This window comes from Pteropus vampyrus, unplaced genomic scaffold (genome assembly GCF_000151845.1).
Source record: "Pteropus vampyrus isolate Shadow unplaced genomic scaffold, Pvam_2.0 Scaffold94, whole genome shotgun sequence".
Lineage (NCBI taxonomy): Eukaryota > Metazoa > Chordata > Mammalia > Chiroptera > Pteropodidae > Pteropus > Pteropus vampyrus.
The window spans coordinates 3,730,576-3,741,366 of record NW_011888875.1 but is presented as its reverse complement, the minus strand read 5'-3'; the positions used below and the strand labels follow the sequence as shown (position 1 = coordinate 3,741,366).

At 36.7% G+C, this 10,791-nt stretch overlaps 1 protein-coding gene across 1 annotated transcript in view; it reads right to left on the bottom strand.

Moving 5' to 3' along the window:
• Positions 1-10,791, bottom strand: part of CTNND2 (catenin delta 2) — a 700,986-nt gene that overhangs the window by 386,808 nt on the left and 303,387 nt on the right. Inside the window, exons 3-4 of the mRNA XM_011364122.1 lie at positions 4,049-4,083; positions 3,559-3,675 (exon numbers count right to left, since the gene is read on the bottom strand). Coding sequence (XP_011362424.1) covers positions 3,559-3,675; positions 4,049-4,083 — 152 coding nt within the window. The remainder of the gene's footprint in view (positions 1-3,558; positions 3,676-4,048; positions 4,084-10,791) is intronic.

Genomic DNA, 10,791 nt, shown 5'->3' with positions numbered 1-10,791 from the left:
TTTTTTTTTTTTCCCAGCGAAGCAACAGCAATTCTCCTAGTGACTCTGTGACATGTATTTGTTAGAATTGAGATTACACAGCTGGCAGTCACAAAATAGTGGTGGGTGGCAAAGGTTGGATGCATGATCTACATACTATTTAGGATGGCACTTTCTAAAAAATACCAAGTGTTGAAAACTCTGGTTAACTGTACATTATAATCATTGCCAGCTTTAGGGTCGAGAAGATGGGTTCGCTAAGATTCAAATTTTATTTTAATCACACCTTGGAAAGAAAAATAACAAAAGCTTTTAAACACAACAAATTAAGTACTGTAGGCTCAGGGGCTGATATTGGTGGCCATTTAGAACTTTCTCAAGCTGGTTTTAGACTGCAGTTAGGGTTTTGTTAGTCTCTTTTGAGTCAGGACTAAGAGACTGGCTCTCAAGGGCGGCATGCCAGGTGCAATTTAGCGTTAGCTATTTCACGTCTGTTCTAGCTAATGAATCCATTGATCGAATAACCACAAAATCAAGGGACTAGCAGAATCTGATGGGCTTGCGCTAATTACATGAACTGTGTCAAAGAGCTACTATGTGTCTATACGCTGTTTATTTATCAAGAATATAAACACGGTAGACTGTTCCAGTGGCTCGTAGAATGTTCAGCTGATTATTCTCTTTGCTCCTCATATTCATTCTCTGCCCTTTTCTCCAAAAAGACTGATCACGAGATTCCCTTGGGATTTGGCCGGTGGGAGGCAAATGAGAAGGTGGGGAAGAGACAGAGGTTAGGATACTATTCCTTTGGAGCTCCTGCCACGCCTCCTGATTCTGCTGGTACGTGTCCCTGCAGGCTTCCTTCAGGACTAAGGGTGACAAGGACTTCTGTCTGTCGCTACTCCCTGAGTACCCCAGCAGGCACCCAGTCCTGTTTACTTCATCTTGCCCACGCCTTTGTAAATAGTACCTTAATTAAATTCTCTCCAGTTAAACTCATTTGAGTAGACTCTATTTCCCACGTGAACTCTGATATAGATACAAACAGCAACTGGCATTTCTATTTTATAAGTACTTAAAATGAGCAATTCGTGATTCCCCCAAATGAGAGTTATTATCTGTTCGATAGTTTACAAATTAATTTCTTAAATTTTACTCAATTAGTTTAGCCTCAAAGTGACTCTGAAAATGTTAAGAACAAATAAATGTTTCTTAAGAATGACAATATTTTACATTTCACTGTGATTCATATCTTGTGGCATAAAACTTTTGGGTGGTGCTTTCATCACGTGTGTGTGTGTGTGTGTGTGTGTGTGTGTGTGTGTGTGTATTGTTGTTTATTTTGCTTTATATCCTCTCTTATCTTCAAACGAGAAAGCATGGGTTTACAAAAAGGATATTTAACTAAAATCCTAGGAGTCTTCAGACAGATAATTCAGTACATATTAACATAACTAATCTTTCTGAAAAAAACAAAACTCAGCAGTTACCGATTGTGATTCAGTAGATCAAAAATCTGTTTCTTAATTAACGGGATTATATATTTCCTTTTTGATTATTTACTTTTAAGTTTACTGGGTTGTAATCAAAGACAGCGCCTTTCTATACATTTTAATTTTTAGAATTGTCTAAAATAGCTGATCAATTATTGTAAATATTCCTTGGACATATATAACAAATGTATGTTATCATTCAACAAATACAACTTTTAAAATTAATTTAATGCATTAATTTTTCTAATAATTTATTCCAAATTTCTGTGGCTTTTTCTTCAGCTATTCAGTCTGATTCTGAAAAATATACATGGAAATAGTCACAACATTTTTCACCAACTTTTCATTTTTAATATTTTCAAGCTTTCATTTTTGTTCTGACATTCAGGTGCTAGGTTTGGTGCATGCATGCTCACTAGATTTTAGTATGAATTTATCTCATCTTTATAAGTTTCCACTACATAAGTCCTCTTCAACCCTGCTTGGTGCTTCTGCATGAAATTTCATTCCATCTCACATTTTCTTCTGAATCTTGCTCTCTGTGTTCTTTGTATTTGCTGCCACTACTGTGTCTATTCCTTTGATTTCAACATTTACTTCATTAATATTAGTGTGTCTCATAAACATCACATTACTATGTTCTCTGTTTACTACAAACCTGAATTTTTATTTTCAAAGGAGAATTCAGTGTGCTGATAGGTTCGTTGAGTTGATATCTCTTTTTAATTTGTTTGCCTCTTTTTATTCTCCCTTCTTTTTTCTATACTTTTCACATATGAAAGGTTATTCCCCCCCAACTAAACTCATAATCGAATAGTGTTTATTATTATGCTGAAAAATGAGATATCCAATATTATCCTCCCTACCAAGATAAACTATTTTATCTCTGCTTTAGTACTCTCTAATAAACAGAGTATATGTACCTCAAATGTTAATTAAATATAGTTCTAACGACAACTATCCCTACGAGACAAATATATTTATTAACCCAAAGAAAAGAGGTAACAATCCTACATTGTAAAATATAAAATCCAGAGAACGAGGATCATACAAATCCGTATCTTACTTATAGGAGTTCTACTGGAAAGATGCATATGGGTTTAAATCTATCTGAATATTCAGTATGATGCATATGCTATCCTAATAGCAGAATTATACTACACTAATTATACTATCCTAACGGTAGAATTATAAAGATTATAGAGAAAATGAACTAATAAGTAAATTAAACATTTCCAAGATCAGTTTACTATTTTATTTTTATATCTTCCTTTTCTATAGAAAACCTTGAGGAGTATTCAAGGAAATTACATATTTTTTAAATTAAGGAACAAAATGCTCCACTGATTTCTAATGTAGAAATTATCAAGGTAATACATGTTTTCATGATTTAATTTTTAGCTTTTTGTGGGACTTTATTAAAATAAGTCAAGAGAAGCCTATGATTTATTAAGTGAGGCTCGTTTCAACCCATAGAACTTTAGTTTTAAGTCTCAACCACTCTAGTTGAAAAATATGTAATTACATGGAGGTAAAGAAATCTTTAAATTCTTTATTGAGATTAATATTGCAATGTAAGATAGCTAAATGTAGAAATGTAAGAAGTTATTGCAAAGTACTATAGCATAGCACTAAATAATACTGCATATGTTACATAAATTTTTTCCATTTTGTTATATAATCGCCGTACTGTTCAAAAACTCTCCCCACAATGATCTGTAGGAGTAACACATTATCAATTAATGTTCAAACAGACACTGTGTTGATTAAACACATATAGGATGAGTTTCTACAATGTGCTGGTCTAGATGCCCAAAAGGATATCGGCTAAGTGAGAATCACCAATTATGATTGGTGAAAAATCTAGAAGCTAATAAGTGTCTTAAGAGAGTTTGTAATCTAATGAGGGTTGGGGTGAAGTAATGTGGGAATGAAATACATGAGCGTAGAGTGAAATGGATAAAAGAAGTATAAACACATCTTGAGGTCCTATTACATATGTCTCGTGATATTAGTTATATTAGCAAAAATAATGACATAATACTCTTATATTCGGTCTTCGAGATTGCCGTTTGACTCGACTTACTTTCACTCGTTGAATAACCCTGTGGGTCAAGTATTCCTGATTCTTGCAGTGATCTAATGCAGGAGTCCACCAGCTCAAGACCTGTCGTGAGTTCATCTTCGATATCTTTTTGACCATCTGAAATACAATATTTTAAAGTCATGAACGAAATCTCGATAATATTAATATTGAAGTTGAAGGCTATCATTTAAAAATCAAGAGTGTCCTAACCAAAGATATTCCCTCTATGAAGTATTCCCCAGCCAACCAGTATTCAAAGCTAAGACCAGTCAATTCCATGCATCTATGAAGGACATAAAGTAAACTAGGGAATTGTGACAACTCAACTCCTGTGAAATGGTGAGCTATCGCCAACAACTTCATTGAATTTTAGTCTCAAGGTATTGTCATATTCATTTTCACAAGTCTCTTCCTGAAGTTCGGAAGAAAATTAGTCAGTAGAGATACATGTAGAAGTAAGCGTAAGGGTTCATTAAAAGCCATACTTTACCTTGCGATTGCCAGTGAAACTGTTCTTCTGCTGAACTGTAAAAAAGAGAACACACAGGAGTGATGTATCAGTTAGAAACACAAGGACACTAGACCACAACCCGCGAAGGCGCGTTAGGGCAGTAATGATGGCTCCAAGGCGCTTCCTGAAATTTCTTACTGAGAAAAGGGATCCCATTTTGATAGTCTTAACTTTAATCCATTTGGTGTATGGATACCTTTTTGGATTCACAGGTATTAGCCTGCTATAAATGGATACTGTCCAGTAATTTTCGAAAGAACAGCTCTTTTTTTTACAAAGCTCGGCCTATTATACTTATTCCTTACAATAGTTTCTACATACATTTCTACCCAATTTTAAAATACAAGTCTGAAGAGTTTCAAGTAGACTTTCTAAGGTAGATTAAGAAATAACTTTCTCCTTTTTCATTATAAAGAAGATAAACATATACTTTCTTTTGGACATATCATATGAACAGTTCCTTTCAGTTGATTATTACGGTTTAAATTTAGTAATTTAAAAATTATAACACTTGACCACCAACTGATTACACAGGTTGAAAATTCTCTACAAACTCATTTTAGAAAATGACCCTAGTAGAAAGGGGTGTTCATATACATGATATGCCAAAAAGATTGTGCACAGTTCATCTGTGTAGGCAACATGGATTCATTTTGAATGACTTATTAAATACATAAACAAATTTAAAATTTATAAATATAAACAATGTTCATTATATACGCAAATATTTCTGACATGCCCCTTTTTATATGTCAATAACTGAGAAATCTGGATGTCAATTACTGACAGGCATCATTTTGAGAATGATTTTCTGTGAGTATTTCACTGCATCTTTTGCTCTGATCAAGGGGCTTCTATGAATAGCTCATCAGTTTCACAACAGCAAGTGGGTTTTAGAACTTTAATCTGTATCTCCGAGATGAATTCTGAATACATTTACGGGGGAAGAGGGGAATTCTGGTATAAATCAGTGTTCAGAAAAGCCATGATTGATGTAAGTGAATACAAGAGTAGTCCCTTAAGGGACATATGACTTTTATATGATACCCTGATCTGCAGCCAAGCCATTGTAGGAAACTGGAAAATGGTTTTACAAGGATGAGAGCTACAGACACTAAATACATGAAGTGATAACATTATAAATTCAGTCCAATGCAACTTTTCCTGGCATCGAAAAGATGTAACGTTATGTAGCAGTAACATCTAACTACAAAGTTTAATACTTAAAACAGAAACGTAATCCTATAATCAATATTTTAAAAACTGCAGAGCCATGTTCACTTAGTATAGAAGTGGAAAATGCTTTCATATTTGTAGTAGGTAGAATGGGGCACCTCTCCTCAAAAATATAGGTCCACATCAAATCCCTAGAAACTGAGAATCCTTATTGGAAAAGGGTTTTTGTAGATGTAATGAAGTTACAGATATTCAGATGAGACTGTCTTAAAGCCAAAGACAAGTGTCCTCATAAGAGACAGAAGAGGAGAGAGGCACACGTGAAGATGGAGGCAGAGATTGGAGTTCAGCATCTACAGCCAGTGGACGCCTGGAGCCATCCGCACCTGAAGGAGGTAAGGAAGGGTCTTCTCCTCCAGGTTCCTAGGGATCACAGCCCTGCTGACGCACCTTGATTTTGAAATTCTGGCCCCCAAAAACGGCAAAATAATAAATTTCTTTTGTTTTAGATCACTCGATTGTGGCAATTTTTTATGGAAGCCCCAAGGAACTGACACGGTGTTTTTCTGATACAACGATGATGTCCTGTTTTATCCTCCTTGGTTTACGACTACCTCTATGCTGTGACATTCACGACAACCACAGATCTCTTCTGGTAGATGGGGAATAACAGGCTTACCGATACTAACTAACTTGACCGCACAGACCACGAGGAGCTCGGCAGGGGTTTAAACGAATGTGTCCTGACTCATAATCTGAAGTCGTGGAGGGAGACACACTGACGTTACTTCCCACCTGAAGCGATAGAGTGAACGAGTCCCTGGAAGCTCCTCCCAGGGCCCATCGAAGTCCCACACTCCTCCCCTTGCAGACACATCCAAGACTACACTCCCCCACCCCCTCGCGCAGAAAAAAGAGTCATGTGAAAGTCTGTGAGAGGAAAGGACAAATGCCACCTCCTGCCCAAGGCACAGAGGGCTGGCCTACGGTCTTCATTCTCATTCTGTGCTAAGCCCTGTGTCAACGTGGGTCCCTGAATAACCTCGTGGAGGGCAGAGTTCTGCCGACCCAGAGAAGACAAAGCACGAGTGAGAAGCAGACACTGCTGTGTTAAAACTGACACTGGGCGGGTGTTTCCCTGGAGTAAATGTCACACTGAATGACACAGAAATGTGCCATTATTTGAGTTCATAAGGAATTTCCTGTTTCTCCATCTTCATTTCCATACTATAGAGCTGGAAGACGTCCTGGTCACTCCGGCACAAATCAGGTGGAACCACACCTTACACTCCTCCTTCGAGATGTATCCACTCACCTGCACTGTTGGGTGGTTTCATGTGCAGGACGATGACACACCATACTATTACATATTTACTTTTTGTTACTGTTATATCATACTTTACTTTCAAAAGTGTTCCTATTTTATGATGCGATAGACAGGAAGAAACTTTTTTTATTGCGATTGAAAAAAATGTCATTGGCAGTGAACATGAAACTATCCTCTCTAAGCAGAGGTGCGTTCCTTTTGGGCAGACACAGAGCATTAATCACTTAAATGGTTTCCTGATTGCTTTAGTGCAGTTAAAATGCATTAAAAGTATGAATGATCATAGAAAATTGAAGTCCCATGAGAAACCTGGTTTGGATTTCATTTCCTTTGAGTGCACACTCTACTCTGCCTGTTAGGGGATTCTATGCAATTGCATATTTTATGTACTTGATTCCATCTCTTAAAAATTGCTGTAAGGTGGATGATTTTTTAAAAAGCAAACAGACTATTTATTCATTCAATAAACATTGATTATGCCTGTGTCTCTGACACTTCTCTTTCAGGTGTTTAGGAATTATTCATGGTGAACTTTTTCCCAATTGAACAATTCAATTTAACATAATAGAAAAGCCATTTCTGAAGCTGTTGTGACTACATGCATGTTCAATATCAGGAAATAAAGTGGCTTTCACTCCCGAAATGCTATTTCTTGAAACAGAAATAATCTTAAATAAAAATATAAATGTAATTTATAGCACTCCACGTGTATTTAACCATAACTATATATAAGTTCCACAATCCGAATATTGTGAGAAAACTAATGAAAACTATTGTAAGTAATATTTAAACTTTAAACATATCTCTAATATGTACAAAAACCAGGGATGCTAGGAAACAGTTTAAAAAACAATCTATTAAAAGCACTAATTTTAATAGCTAACACTTATATAGCTCTCACTTTATACCAGGCAATATTCTAACTGATTTATAGTTAATATTCGTGCCAAAACGTTTAGGAGAAGTAACACTTTCCCATTTAACAGATAATGAAACTGAGGTAAAAAGATATTAAAGAATTTGCTGGAAGTGCCACAGCCAGCAAGCAGTAGAGCCAGGATTGGGACCACATCCTGAACTCTGTTCTATTCACATTTGTCTGCATCGAAAATAAACCTCTGTGTGATAAAAACAAAAATATTAACACCATAAACTGAGGACATACGAGCCACATCCTGGGAGGAGACATCTGCAATGCATATGACTTACAAAGGGTTAGTTTCCAGAACATATAAATAACTCCTACAAATCAATAAGAGATGAGAAGATCTAATAGAAGTCAACAAATACATGTAATAGCTGAGGCATAGCAGAGGAATCAAGAATGTATGGCTACTGAATACATGAAAAGATACTCAACCCTACTAGGAATTGAAGGAATGCGTATTAGACACAGGATATCTTTTTATACTCTACAGGCCGTCAAACATTTAGAAAGTATGACAATACTCAGTGTTGGGGAGGAGATGGGAAAATAAGAATTCTCGTACATTGCAGATGCGTGAATAAGTTAGTCAAATGCTTGGGTGAGCTACGAGGCAATACCTGGTAATGTTTTACATGCAATACCCAATCAGCCTGCAGTTCCACTTCTGGGTAGAGACTCCAGGGGAACCCATGTACCTGCACCTAGGAGACTCGTATGGGACTCTCATGCCTACACGTCCTTGTCCGCAGCAGCAAAGCAATGGAAAGCACGGAAGTGGTCAGCAATAGGGGAATGCATAAATACGGTAATATGATTACATATCATATATGACACACATGGATTAAATATTATTCATCAGTTAAAATAAATTAGCCAGATACCTATATGCCAACATGGGTAGTTCTCGAAAACAAAATATAAAGTGAAAAATGCAGATTGCACATAAGAAATATATCACACAATCCCAATAATGGGAATTTTAAAAAACTATATGGGAGTTTTTACTACACAGTACTATTATCTATTTTTTATTAAATTTATTGGGGTGACATTGGTTAATAAAATTATATAGGTTTCAAGTGTACAGTTCAATAATACATCATATGTATATTGCATTGTGTGTTCACCACCCCAAGTTAAATTTCCTTTCATCACCATATATTTGACATGTGTGTGTGTGTGTGTGTGTGTGTGTGTGTGTACAGAGAGAGGATGTAAGCATATGGATTACAAAGATGTATTCAAATTCATGAATGGTGGAGGCTTCTTTGGGGGACAAAGAGAAATGAGTATAAGGAGTAAAAAGAAATTTCACTTGCGTATCTACTGTCATGCTGTATGATGAAAAATGAGGACAAAATGTTAAAATTAATTTAAGAATACCTTTGATACTAGAAATAGGAAAAAAAATCATGATTCTTACATTTAAAACCATGTTTAGTTAGTTAAATCCTTAGATAAATCCTTGTGATTCGGTTTTAAATAATATTCTCATCGTTGTTAGAATCACTCACAGTTGAAACTTAAATGATGCAAAACGATTCTGAAAGACATACATACACGACAGAAAAAAGAATGGTTTTAGATGTAAGTATTTTCTCCCTCTATTTTGTATTCGAGAAAAATGACAATATCACTTTTAGAATGTTTCAAGTTGGACAAACCTTGAACATTTCAAGTAAGCAACCGAGAACTTTCAAGTTCTTAGAGTGCGATGGGGGGCGGGGGACGGGGCTGGTTTAAATCAAAGAATGACCTTTGAATCCCTTGAGATGTGATTTTCGCTCTCATCACTTCCGGCAAGACAGTCTCCCTACCCATCTCCAGGCTATTTCTAATAAAAGAAAATATATACATATATAGGAAAGTTCAGAGAGTTTTCTTAAGGTCAGGCCAAGACACAAAGCACACAATTACTACAGCTATTCTGTTATGAACCCGTTCAAATACATTTTCTTATTTCCTTTTTCGACTTTCTGATGCCCAAAGCATCAATTCTCTACACCGTATCATGTGCTGTATTATTGCTCAGGATATCTTTCAAAACAAAATAAAGAACTATGAGATTTTGTTCGTTTGCTTTCAAGTTAAGCAATGCACCTAAAACAGAAGCCGGAAAAAATATTGTGAAATAAATTGCTTCATTCCTGACGTTTGATTCTAGCCGGCAGAAGGGAACAAAGGGCTTTATATTTATGATGTCCACATAACCTAAAATTGTATTTTGACCTAAAGTGGTTTTCAGTGTATGGTTTCGCATGCAGACATATCGCAAGAATAGGCATCAGTTGCAAAATAAAATGACCTTTGTCAAAAGTCCTAAACACTGTGGAAATGTAACATATTCAGTAAAAATGGTGAGAAGGGGTGCCCCATGGAGCTTTGCTCCAGGCCACTGTTGCCCACATACCTGAGGGCGTGGTATCCGGCCCTTGCTGCTGAGTCGGGGAGCAACCCTGCTCCCTCCAGAACTTTCCGTGGAGCCAATTCCCCTTCAGTCCACGGCCTGTGTTCCCTACACGTATCTGTGCCACATCCTCGGGTGATGCTGTAACATCCCTGCTGCAAAACTAGAACATTTACTTCTTTCTTAGATCACGCATCTTTACGCTTTAACTATTTTCATCAAAAATATGATTTCACAGCTATCATAAAAACGTTTCCGGGGCTACGATGGGTAAACAGCCGCAGTGCAAACCCCTAAGCTAGGGGACAGCGGTGAAGCGTGTAGCTCGGCAACCAGGCTCTGCTGCTCTCAGTCTAGGCCCTTCGGCGAAGTTATTTAAATTCTCTTGTACCAAATGAAGACATTTGGAGGATTAAATAGACTTTGAGCACATCGCTTAGTCTCCGTAAGCCTCAGTTTCCCCATTTTGCAAATGGGGATATTACTAAAATTTTCTCCCTAGAGACCTTGCAAATGTTAAGAATGTAATATACGTAAAACCCATAGAACGGTGCTGGCAATATGGGAGGCATTAAAGGGGAAAAAAAAGTGAGCTCTGGTTATCACATGCAGATGGACGGAGGCCGGAGCGAGTCCAGCCAGCTGATGGGACTGCAAGCCAGTAGGTCAGCAACATGGAATTTAGCTTGTCTATGTCTGGGGCCAACAAATAGTATCGCACAATTATGTTACAGGCCTTTCAGAATTTAAATTGTCTTTTTTTTCCCCCATACATTAAACTGGGGAATTAAAAAAAAAAAAAGGCAGTCTATGATTTCCGAAGAAAGATGATTAGCTTTTAAACCCTATGTTTTTCAATCAGTCCTGTATAGGATGCTTCTCTG